At 31.4% G+C, this 13,569-nt stretch overlaps 1 protein-coding gene across 2 annotated transcripts; it reads left to right on the forward strand.

Annotated features, from left to right (window-relative positions):
* The first annotated feature begins 9,163 nt into the window (after positions 1-9,163).
* Positions 9,164-12,937, forward strand: LOC120137254 (probable uridine nucleosidase 2). Of its 2 annotated transcripts, XM_039153056.1 has the most exons (9): positions 9,164-9,322; positions 9,531-9,646; positions 9,744-9,803; positions 10,898-11,083; positions 11,174-11,278; positions 11,628-11,724; positions 11,903-12,010; positions 12,085-12,220; positions 12,644-12,937. In XM_039153056.1, the coding sequence occupies exons 1-9, from the start codon at positions 9,262-9,264 to the stop codon at positions 12,747-12,749; spliced, it is 975 nt and encodes a 324-aa protein (XP_039008987.1). In that variant the 5' UTR covers positions 9,164-9,261; the 3' UTR covers positions 12,750-12,937. The 2 variants fall into 2 exon arrangements, with proteins under 2 accessions (XP_039008987.1, XP_039008988.1); XM_039153057.1 differs by lacking the exons at positions 9,164-9,322; positions 9,531-9,646; positions 9,744-9,803 and adding an exon at positions 10,755-10,821 and having other exon boundaries at positions 10,902-11,083.
* Positions 12,938-13,569: the final 632 nt, after the last annotated feature.

Here is a 13,569-nt window from a genome sequence, read left to right on the forward strand (position 1 = left end):
ATCTTCCTTTTGAGTAATATAAAACGTGGGAAATGTGAAAAACTTTCCAGACTTCTCTTCTTCTCCTATCTTCTTCATGTGGAAGCCAAGAGCAAAGGTAAGATTTCTTATTGGCTGATATTTAGCTGAATTTAAGATTGAGTTATGATCATTAGATGATAGAAAAGCTTAAGGAAGGCTTAAGTTAGCTTTTAAACAAGGAATGAAAGAGTTATAAGAGATTAAGGTTTGGAGTTTTTGAATGAAATATTGGAAAAAAGTTAGTAATTGAAGTTGGAAGTTAAATTTGACTTGTCATCAATCAAAATAAGAAATTCAAAGTATTGGAAACGAATTTAGAACATGTTAAGAAATTGGTAAGATTCTTGGTTTTCAAATTCAAGAAGGAATATTGAATGTTAAGGTGAGTTATAGTGATATAAGTTGTCTAGAAGAAGTGTAGTTAAGTTTAAAGGGGCTAAAAGGAGGTTATATAAGAAGAATTAAGTAAGTTTGGGTGATTTTTCGTGCTTAAAATGTGAATTTTAGGCAAGGGGTATCGGTACCCATTCAACAGGTACCGATACCCTCTCAAACAAAAATTTTACAGAATGCAATGATGGTACCTATACCCTAAGGAGGGTATCGACACCCCCTAAAGGAAAAAGTGAATATTGATTTATTGGGTTCGTTTAAGTTGTTAGTATCGAATTACAAGGTGTAGGCATATAATAATTGCCTTAAAATGTGCAATTATGTAGATATCGAGCCTAAACGAGTTCCGAAACCATGGGCATGTAATATCGATCAAGGGAAAGATAAGAGATCAAATTGACTAGTGAGGCCAGGTGAGTGCATATTAGATATTATATGATGTTTAATGGAAATAAGACTTACTACAAGTCTATTTCCGATAGTATTATGCATGAATTCATGAACTTGAGTATGTGTTTGCTATGGGTGTATGAGTAATATGTTATTGTATGTGTGACATGATTTGTATGAATTTATGTTAGTGAGATAAGATATAAGAACTGGTATAAATAATATATATGTTTACATAAATTATATGATGATATAAGAATAGATATGAAATTATATGAATATAAATGATAAGTCATGTGATAAGATTTATGTAATTTATGGAAATGAAAATATATGAATATGAAGAGTTATAGGAGAACAAATATAAGTTATATGATAATGAAATACAAGACTACGTGAATATATGGTTATACGATAAAATACGTAATAATAGGAGAATATGATGAAAGTTAATTTATGATAACAATAGGAACTAAGTAAACATGTATAAAGGTTATATGAATAATGGAAACATGAATTAGACAAGTACATAATGATATGATCAATTATGAGAATTAGTGTATTAGATATTATATGAATTATGAGAATTTATGAAAACTATACAAGATTGAATTATAAAATGAACTGGGAATAATATATCACTTAGTAAACTTTTATATAAAGTGATGATATACACATATAATATAAGATATATGTTTATAAATATGGCATATGTTATGTAATATAAGTACATACCAAGAAATAAAGAATAAGATAGATGATACGATATAAATTATATTATGAATTAGTGATGTAGGAATGCAATATAAATATGCAATAAAAGTTATGTGTTATATGATAAATATAAACATATGAGAACAAGAGATAAATTATATGAGGAAGATTTATAGTCTTAAATGAAGCCATAGGAAGATGTTATAGGAGCTATTTGATGATAATTTATGAGAATACATGTATATGTGATAAACTATGTGAAACTGAACTAAGGAAATATATGAAATTAGTATATAAATGATGTGAGTATAAAAGTACAAACCATAAGTTATATGATATGCGATAAGTTATTATATGTACATTATGTATGTTATGAGATGTGATTTATGTGATTATAGGAGAAATGATATAATAATAATATATAAGTTCATGTGATGTATGAAAAACATATGTAAACAAAAGATGTCAATGATATATATGTTATATGAACACAAGAGAAGTATTATAAGCTAAGTGATACATGATTATGAAATCATATGAAAAGTGAAAAGTACATGTGAATATATGAAATGATATGAAAGAGAATGCCCATGTAAGTGTCAGGAGAGCTAGAGGTATAGTTGGCATGCCAAGAGTTGAGGGTCTACGCATTCTTCGGGACATACTCATAGGTCCTTCGGGACATACTCGCAGGTCCTTCGGGACATATTTCACATGCCACTCAATGGGACTTATACGAGCTGTGGTGACAGCATATGTGCACAACCTCAATGTACTCGCATATCTTTAGTTCTCACTAGTATACATGGGCTAACAAAGAGATAACAATAAATATGTTACATGTAATGTATATACTTTGGTGATATGAATTGTATTATATGATTTATATGATGATGTGTGTATTGCTTGGTTAAATGAATCATATGTTGATTAAAGAATATATATAAGAGGATATGATTATAAGATATAAATGATAAGAATATTGATAGTGGAATAAGATTAAAGATGGAAATAGTGTGTGATATGTATATGTGCATATTACGTTGTATATAAATATACGTTATATGATGTGGCATCATGAGATGATATGTTCATGCATTTTTAAATAATTATAGTTCTTTTATAAGTTTAATGTCTCACTAAGTCATAGACTTAGCGTGTGATTGTTTCACATGTAGGTTATAGAAGCGAGAAGAGAAGTTAAGAGGAGCAAGACAGGTCAACATATTCCTTACAAAGTTTCAGATCAGAAAAAAAAAAAGATTTTGATGTATTTGGTTATTTTGAATATAGTTGGCATGTACTAATTGATTGAGTTGAACATGCTCTGATATGTTTTGTTAACCAATTGCTTTGATTAATGTAAAATATTCATTTTCATGAAATGTGAATTTGAACTTTTAAACAGTTTGTAAAAGGAAAAAAATGTTTTGAAAAGTCAATGTGACACCTCAGACTCAGATCCGGGTCGGATACGGGTTGTGGTGTTACAGCTTATTATTAGTCTGTTACGATTTCTAGTTACTAGGCTTCTCTATTTTGGTCGCTTGCTACTTAAGGACGCTTTAGTCATTGTAACTCAATAGGAGTCTCTACATGTTTCGTGATCCTACAGTAATTATTGAGTTTACTAATCGCTGGTTGTACTATTTGTTAGCTTGATACCTGACTCGGGTTAAACTATAAGTAGCAAAACTCTAACCGCTCTTAACGAATTCCCTTTCAATACCCCTTGAACTGAAAGGACGACTTACTCTTCTTGAGTTCACTGACGTTCTCGAAGATCACGCTCCCACAATTACTGATTTTGACTTACTCCCTGAATCACTCTTTGGTATATCCTCCATAACGGTCCTCGTCCTCAACAATTCATATACGTCATCGATATATGATATTTTGATGTAATACATTTAAAATGGTTACGCTTGTTGTAACCCACTTCTATAAGTGATTCTAGGCATGTTAGATCATTTATGTTCCTCACGAACTAAGTCTTACTATTAATATCGTCCTTAGCTCTTATGGGCCTTAAACGGGTCAAAATAACCATCCAAAGTGAGTAGTATCGATACTCTACTTACAGTATCGATACCCTAAGGTAAAGTATAGATACCCCTAGGAGTACCGATACCAAAAATGCATTCTATTTCTGAAATTGGGGCTCAATATCGATACTGCTACCTTGAGTATCAATACTATAGGGGTAGTATTGATACTCCTTGCTTAAATCCCTAATTTTTGCTCCGATTCAACTAGTATCGACACTCAAACTCTGAAATGGATATTTTGGGTTCATGAAACACCCAAAAATCATCCTAAAGTTCATGATTTAGTTTCTAATCTTGTTATAAAGATTTAATAAGTTGTTTAGGGTCCTAAGGTATCATAAAAATCATTAATAACACCTAAAATATCATTTGATCATAATATCAACTATAAACCCTAAAATGTTTAAATACTCAAATCCTATAAAATGCTTGAAATTTATGAAATCTTAATACTAAAAAGGATTAGAAATACACTACCTTGATGCTAGGATCCTAAAATGAAGCTCCTTGCTTAGCCAAAATCCTTTCCTTTTCTTTAGCTTTGCTTTTGCCTTAGAAGAGGAAGAGAAAGAAATAAGAATGGAGAAATGAGAAGGAGGAGAAGATAAAGAACATATAAAGTCTCATCTTTGAAAAATTGGAAAATTATGCAATTGGTCATTCCTTGTTTTTCTACAATAAAAAAATCTCATTTTTATTGCTAATTGGGCCCGATTCCAAATCTAATTAAGCCCAACGACTTAAATTAGAATTTTCGCGGGATACACTTACCCTCTCGGATAAACTCGAAACTACTAACCTCAAATTTGACATGTTACAAATGACAAAAACATTTATAGTAATATAAAATAGTTAACATCAGTTTAATAATTTTGTTAATTTTTTGTCAATTGACTCAATTTAATAAAAATGTTTAAGAATGAAAACAGAAAAAATAAAATAAAGATAATCTCATTTTTATTGCTAATTGGGCCCGATTTCAAACCCAATTAAGCCCAACACTTAAATTAGAATTTTTGCGGGATACACTTACCCTCTCGGATAAACCTGAAACTATTAACCCGAATTTTGGCATGTTACAGCTGACATAAACATTGATAACAATATAAAATAGTTAACATCAATTTAATAGTTTTGTTAATTTTTTTGTCAGTTGACTCAATTTAATAAAAATGTTTAAGAATGAGAACAGAAAAAATAAAATAAAGATAGATATAATATTTTATTTTAATAGTTTCAGTATAAAAAGTATCATTTGACATTCTAAATTTTTATTTATATTTTGATGAGTAAACCAAACTTGTTTTATGTAATTCATATCATTTTTCTATAAGCTTTTTAAACATAAACAGTGTAACATATTTTTGATATTATTTATTGGGACAGATGTAGGATTTTAAGTTGGGTGCGAACTTGAACTTGTAAAATTTTAAGGGATGAAAACAGATGTTCAATAGAAAATACATAGAAAAAATAAAAAAAGTATATAATAATTTTATACTTTTAGGGGGCAATTGCCCCCACCCGCTCCCCCTAAATCCATCCCTAATTATTTATATTTACTTTCATATAATATAAATTATGTAATATTATAAAAAAAGGATAAATTACGTGTTTAATACCTAAATCATTAGTTTTTGTCTGATTTAATACCTAAACCTTTATTTCTTTTTAAAAAACTAAACGTCAAGTATGATTTTAAAAAAAATTAAAAATTTATATACTAAAACGAACTAAAACTGATTGGCTAGATACTAAATGCATAGTTTACAAAGTATGGTCCCAGCTTCAATTTTTAATGGCCAAGCTTAATTGTTTAAAAAATTAAATAAAAATACTAAAAATATATGTTAAAAACCATAAAATCAAGTGAAACAAAATGATTCAAATTAACTACAACATAATATTTAAGGTAAAACATATTAAATAATAAATATAATTATTATATAACTATAATTAAAAAATAAATTTGGGGCTAAAAAAATCATAACAAAATGATATTGTTTGGTTTAATTTTTTTTTAAAACAATCTCACATGGCTAAGAAACATAGAAGATCATCCCAACTAACTTCTATAAATAATAGAGGTAATTTGGCATTCAAAATCATGGAGCCTTTTAGTAAGCATTGAGTGAACTATTCTTTCACTTCAATCAAGCTCGAATTTTAGGCTTCAATCGAGCTTCTAATTTTTTTTTGAGTTTAAGCCTTTTCGAGTTCAAGTTTCAGTATTATATTTCGAGTTCGAGTTAAACTTCATAATTTTTAGCTCGTGAGTTTGAATCGAGTTGAGCTTACTTTTAAATTTTTTCAAGTTCGAGTCGAGCTCAGCAATATTTGAGTTCGACTTGGCTCGTTTAACAAACGACGTCATTTGGTTTAATTTAAAAATAAAATAAAATTGGCGGTTTTTTTTTGGTTTTTCCTGGTTTTCAGCCGGTCCGGTTTGAACGGTTCAGCGGTTTTGGCTGGTTCACTAATAGCGGTTCAACCGGTCTAGATTGAACCGGACTAGGCAACGATTCTCGATTAAACCGACCGGTCGGTCTAATTTTCAAAACAATGGATAGAAGTCACCTTTCTTTGCTATGTAACAGCCGGAAAATAGGAAGAACACGTCATACACTTTTAACTTATTACACTAGTTGGTTGGCAGATTTTGGATGTCCCTTATTCCCATATGTAATGGGGTAAGGGGAGGTAAGATAGTAGGTTGCCCCCAACACCAGATTGAAAACAACTTCCGTAGAAGACCTCCGAGCTATGAAATACCTTCCGTAGCTGGTTGGCAGCATTGATGTCTTTAATGAATCACAAAAAATCCACTTGTAAAAAAAATATAGAAAAAATTAACATATTTGTAATTAAATAAGGAGTACTATACTAAGTTATTATAGACGATGAATGTCAGATTCGAAAGAATACTTCAACTGTTATTGCGTCTTTGAGTTTTCTTTTTATTTCATTTTATTTTATATTTGAGTATTTTATATGGACATGGTCCCTAAAATTCTCTATGTGATTGGTTGCATTATTAAAGTTATATCTTCTTTTGTTTCAACAAAATTCAGTATATTTCAAAAATCTAAAAAAAAATTACAAGGTTGATTTTGTTTTGATTGCCTAACAAAAAATTTATCAACTAAATCACTAAATTTTTAATTTGGTTTCAATCAAGTCATGGATAGTTAATTGTTAACGAAATTGTTGCCATTATATTAGCAGTTAAGTAAATTTATATAATAATATATTTTATCTTCGTTACTTATATATCTTATTAATTTAGACCTAATTAGGACAATAACACATTTTTATTCTTATTGTTTATACATTTTATCGGATTGATCATTATTTTAATTAAAATTAATTTAATAAATTTAACCCACTAATAAAATAGTATCGATAAAAATCATGGAAATAAAATAGTATCCATAATTTTAAATCATGAATATCTAATTTATTTTTATTTTATTTTATTCTTTTAAATTATATTATTTACAAGTTACATTAAAAATATAAAACTTAAAAGTTCTTATTACATAACTCAAACATAGAATTTAAAAAGCTCAAATGATTATTATTGTTTGAGTAAATTTTTGTTTTCATGTTTAAAAAGTTACAAATAGGTAATTAACGTTATCGTTTGTTACAAATTGATTACTTGTCGTTAACAAACGTTACTGTATATGACGGAAAGCTGATGTGGCATGTTAATCTGATTTTTTGGCATCATTTGACCATGTTAGACCATTTTGACCGGCCCTTGTTCTTCGTCAACTCATCCCATTCTTCTTCTTCTTCTTCAACTGAACCAGACTTGGATGCTAACGGTAAGTTTCTTCTTGGCTACCACCTGGCTCGCCCAGGTTTTGCGAAGGGGATTACGAGCGAATTACCGGGTTATTGGTCGGGTCGAGAAAGTCGGTGGATTGAACACTTCAAGTGAGCCTTTGGAATCCCTTGGCAATGGTGGGATCAACTTTGATTGTTTGACTGAGTTTTCTTTCGTCCTCCTTCTGCAACTTTTTAAAAATAGTCAAAGGTTTTATGTCCACTGACTTTGTTTCAACCTTCATCAAGCCAGTCCATCTTGGTGCTGAAGGGCTCAACCAAGTTCCATTTCCAAGCTCATCATCGATGCAACCAAAATCGGTTCACGACATTAATGGTGCTATGATGAAGAAAGCACCCATTAAAATCGACATTTTCGAGCTTTTTGTCAAGTATCTAAGTTTGTCCTTTGCTGATTAAATCATTTCTGTAAACTATTAAATTTGGTTGATCAACAAACAAACTCAAACACGTAAGTACCGTAGAGTCGACAAAATAAACAAATAAAAACCGGTCAGATCAGTTAATACAAATCCGTGAAGCGTAATGGATTAGGTTCATAACGTAACGTCTAGGAGATTAAGTTTTGGGAGTCGTTTTCGATCTATATCTTTCATCTCTCTTCGATTTTCTACCCAAAAAAATGAAGAAATTGCCAACGCCAATGTTACGAGGAACAAGCTTTGTTGTTGATTTTTTTCCCGTTCTCTCCGGTGGCTCCGCCGATTCAAAATCCTCGAGGGAAATGGCACGTGTCAGTTCGATGATTTTCTTTGAACAAAAATATTTGGATAAAGTTCAAAGGTGGTCATCTAACTTTGAGTTTAGTTCTACTTTGATCATATAACTTTAAAAAGTTTTTTAAGCACGTAATTTTTCTAAATTTAAATTTTAAACTAACTTCGAGTTTAGTATTGTAATATTAAAAATAGTTGTATTTAAATTTTAATAATAATTAATATACATATATTTGATTTGATTCAATTCAAAAATAAATAAATTTTATATGATAAAATAATACTAACTCTAATTTTTTACTCAACTCGATCAACTATCAATTATTATTCAATATTTGTGTTGAACCACCAAAGTGTACATCAACATTTCTTTTTTAATAGTATGGATGATTACACATCTTATAGATACAATTGTTTAAACTTATGATTTCTAAAAATAACAATATTCCCTTGTACAGTTGAGATCACTTGATGGGTTTTTCATCAACATTTCTACTTAGGCCGACAAGGATGTGGTTTATGGAATCAATAGTAGATCCACCTTTAGTCTAGGATGGGCATCAGAGCCGAGCCATTTTTTATATGGAGGGATTGTAGCCTCTCTTAAATATTTTGGTATAATAACATTTTAAGTATTTTTTTATTTAAATATTAATCAAATAAGTCCTTTGATTTTCTCATTTTTTATTTAAATATTTAATAGATTCTTGTCCTTCTCGATGTTTGATTGTAGCTTCGTTCCTAGTAGGCACGTGTCTACTTTAAATTTTATTTATGTTCACTTTATACAAAAAATTATGTTATTATTACATATTTGTGCCTGCCTTAATTTTTTTTAGATCCCCTACTATAGGGAAATGTTTACTAATATATGGCGATTCATATTAAAAAGCAAATTAAAACTGGAGGGACTACTTTCGTAACATAAGTAACGTACAGGGACTCTTCATGAAATTTGTGCCAAATAACCAAACAAGTTCCGTTATAGAAGAGCTCAAGCCAGGCCCAACTTTACCACGTAAGCTCACGGCATTTTTTGTGTTATCTCTTGTTCCTTCTCTCATCTTCAATCTTTCTCGTCTGACCGAAAAAACAAAAGAGGGAGAAAAGAAAATCTCTGAAAGCCAATGGCGGCGGCAGCAGCAGAAGGAGCGAAGAAGATCATCATAGACACTGATCCTGGCGTCGGTAATTATGTCACATATCACTCGATTAGAAGTAGAGCTATTGCAAATTCAACGATCGGATCTGTTTATCTTTTAGATTTCTAAAGTTTATCTCTGAATCTATTTCAATTATACTGTTGAACTGTATCCTTCCTTTGCTGCTACTTTGAACGCTTCTGAGATGAACTTATGTTGATCGTCCTTCTTTGTGATTTGATCGGATGATGCAGATGACGCCATGGCGATATTTCTAGCACTGAGATCTCCTGAAGTGGAGGTCATCGGTCTCACCACTATTTTTGGAAATGTCTATACCACTTTGGCCACTAGAAATGCCTTACATTTGGTAACTTTTCATTCTTCCTACTCTGATTTATCTTTCTTTTGTAACTGATTGCCATTGATTTGATATGGATTGCTCTGCTGGAGTGATTTTCTCCTAGTTAGAGGTTGCAGAGAGGACTGATATCCCCGTGGCGGAAGGATCACATGTTACCATCACTGTATGTGCTATTATCCTTAATCTCTCTCCAACTTTTTTGTCTGTCCTTGGTTTGTTCGTTCATATCTCACGATCTCCAAAAAATTCTTAGTGGAATAATAATAAATTTAAGTACAGATCTGCAAATCAATTTAAAATCCAAATCCGTGTATGATCTTAAATCAAATTGTGTTCTAATCCACTAAAAGTCTGCATTTAGCAAGTCCGAAATTATTTTTAGAATAAAGATTTCGAAAAGTAAAGCAGATAATAGATTGGAATATCCAAATCCGAATCCACAAAAGTAAAGCAAATTCTGATAATGGGCATCCGAGTATTAATATCATGTCATCTCCAAATCTTCTACTTATAATAATTAAAATAGCCAAATTCGAGTTATTTGGATCGGTAAAAAGCAAGTCGAATATATACAAATATCCGAATCAACACTATTGTGGCCATCCATAAGATTATCTAATATTTTAGTCCATAATCCACCATCCTTGACCTTCTCTCTGCTCGTGTTGAACCTGGAATTTGAGAGAACATGATATGCAATAGTTTTTGCTTTTATTGGCAAGTATTCTCCATACCCGATGTCATTTCTATATTTAAGATTTAAGAATACACCCTTCCAATTTAATGCTGTCAAGGTTCAACTATTATATTAAACTAGACAGGTGGAAGTTTTAACAGGGCCAATATTATATTTGCAAGTGCTACCAATTTATTAATCTTATTCCAAATTTTTATCTAACTTCAACTAAGACTAAACTATAATTTGTTGGATTTATATTTTCATAAACAATTAAGTTTTGAACATGTTGTTGGAAGGGGTAAGATCGATAAGATTCATGGCTGGGGTTTCTTTAGCCGTATGCACAGCACATAAAGCTTTCTGAATTTAATTGTTAATTCCTGTTCAAATGGATGCAGTACTTTTTTTACTATTTTGATTATAAATACAACTTGAATGACATGATGAATCATGAATGTCATCCCATTTTTGCAGTTTGGATGCCATACACACGCACACACATGTATATTAACTGTGTTTTCAATGACTTCTGTGGTAGTGTCATTCTTCTTTAAACTGATGAATAGTTCTACACCCAGAAAGGTACAAAACTTCGTATTGCTGATTTTGTCCATGGTACGGATGGGCTTGGCAATCAAAATTTCCCTCCACCGCAAGGAAAGCCTATTGACATGTCAGCTCCTGATTTTCTTATTGAGCAAGCAAATCTGTATCCTGGGAAGCTCACTGTGGTGGCGTTAGGACCGCTAACAAATATTGCACTGGTCCGATTCTTGATCATTTGCTGCTATTGTGGCATGCTTTTCTTTGTAAATGACATCCCTAATATTTCATGATGATTCTATACCGAGCAGGCTATTCAACAAGATGAATCATTTGTTAAAAACATTGGGCAGATTGTTCTTCTTGGTGGCGCTTTTGCAGTAAATGGCAATGTGAATCCAGCAGCAGAGGCCAATGTAAGTTTCCCAAATCCTTTGTATATATTTGCTGCCTCCTACACTTCAATTCAACGGACTGAATTTTCGTTACTGTATATTTGAATCTTTCCGACTTGCATAAAAATATCAACCGTTGGAAGAGTATATGCAGTTCTTAGGCCTTTTCAACTTATTTCTGCCCAATCTAACTTCTTTTGATGTTAGGCGTTTTTATGATTTCAACAGTTGAAGGTGGTGTTCACGAAATGAAAAACTCTGAATATAAACTTCTTATTCTAATTTTTGACATTTCAATCTTGTTGTATGCGAATGTCATGGCTGCATACACTGTCTTACATGTTGTTCCAAATTCTGAATTGAATGACAGATCTTCGGCGATCCAGATGCAGCAGATATTGTGTTCACAAGTGGAGCAGATATTTTGGCTGTGGGGATAAATGTTACTCATCAAGTTGTTTTGACTGGTACTCGTATTGGTTATTTCTCAATATTTGTCAATGTTCTGTTAAATAGGATCATTCTATTAACTAATAGATCTATGTGAATACCTTATATATCTAGTCTGTGGAACTTTTTCCCTTCATCTTAATAATCTTGCTTTACAGTTTCCACCAGTTTATAATCAAATTTGACATATTTTAGATGCTGACCGGGACAAATTGGCTAGTTCAACTGGAAAATTCGCTCAGTACTTGTGCAAGATACTAGGGGTGTACTTCGATTATCATCATGAAGCATACAGCACAAATGGTCTGTCTGCCGGTAATGGTTAAGTGATTTCAGCAGAACCGTGACCTTTTAATTTATTCACTACCATTCTGCAGGTGTGTACCTTCATGATCCAACAACCATGGTTGCAGCCATTAATCCTTCACTTCTCACTTACACGGAGGGTGCTGTCCGAGTTCAAACGAACGGCATCACACGAGGACTAACAATATTATACAACAAGCAGAAAAGGTTAGTTAGCTATTGTGTGTAGAGACGGACGCATGATTTTAGGTTGGGGGCGGACTTAAACTGTGGGAGGATCTAAAATTCTAGGGGAGCGAAAACAAATTTTAAATAGAAAATAAATAGAAAAAATCTAAATTATATGACAATTTTAAATTTTCAGGAAGGGGCGACTGTCCCCACCCGTCCCCCCTCGGTCCACCCCGATTGTGTGTGTGGGTGTGTTATCAAAAGTATCGAAACCTGAGGAGACTAACTGAGCTTTATATAATCTAGTTTGATTTGTGTTGCATTGTTCTAAGTTCAGAGCCTCGTTATCTAACGAGTTATTATAATATTTAAGGGTAAACTACAGGATTGATCACTTTCGTTTTAGTTTTGTACATATTTCCTTACTAAATTAAAAAAAAAAACATAATATTTGATCAGATTTGCCGAAATCACGGAGTGGACTGATAAACCGTCGGTGAAGGTGGCGGTCACGGTCGACGCGCCTGCAGTTCTCAAACTGGTTATGGAGAGGCTGATGGACTGATGATGAGAATGGACGTGTTGTGTTTGTCTCTCACTTCGGGTAAAATGTGTTTAGCCCCAAAGCATCAGTAAGTGTAACAATTTAGAATGTCTCATTAGAAAACAAACAATTTGTTATGGAACGTATGCAGCTGTTTTCTGTTATTGGTTGAATATCATATTTTATATCGAAATATTTTACCCATTTCATAATGTTCCATAAATATTTATTCGTATTAAGTATTAATAATAGATGATTATTATATACACATCAATGATATTTTTAAAATAAGATCTTATTTTGATAATCTAGTTCTAATACTCTTTCAAAATTAGTTTTTGTTTCTCAAATTAATAATTTTAAATCAGGAACTCGTACATGTTTAATGATGTTGTAAAAAAATTTAAAAAAAATTAAAATGAAAAATATGGAGTATATCATTAAAATTGGTATACATTAGGGCCTCTATAAATTAATACTTGATAGATTAATAGTTTCTTTAAAATAATATTTTTTCTCGGTCTCGACTTGGGACCAAAGTCTAAATTAATAATTTCGATAAATTAATAAGAAAACAATTTTTTCAGAAGATCTTTATATAAATTTATGCTCCTTCAATATTATAAATTAATAATTTTATAAAATTACAAATATAACTAGGACAACTTAGTAAAATAGGATTCTATTGTTGTTTGATTCTTCTTAAAATTTAAATCTAACTATATTTTATCTTTAATTTTCCTTACTAGATTCAAATATATCGGTGTTGCGTTCTCATGCCGTAACATACTCATGCAGAAATCATCTACAGCAAAGGGGGTAGCTTACATCAGCTTGCATC

The sequence above is a fragment of the Hibiscus syriacus genome, unplaced genomic scaffold (genome assembly GCF_006381635.1).
Source record: "Hibiscus syriacus cultivar Baekdansim isolate YM2019G1 unplaced genomic scaffold, ASM638163v2 tig00110655_pilon, whole genome shotgun sequence".
NCBI classification, from domain to species: Eukaryota; Viridiplantae; Streptophyta; class Magnoliopsida; order Malvales; family Malvaceae; genus Hibiscus; species Hibiscus syriacus.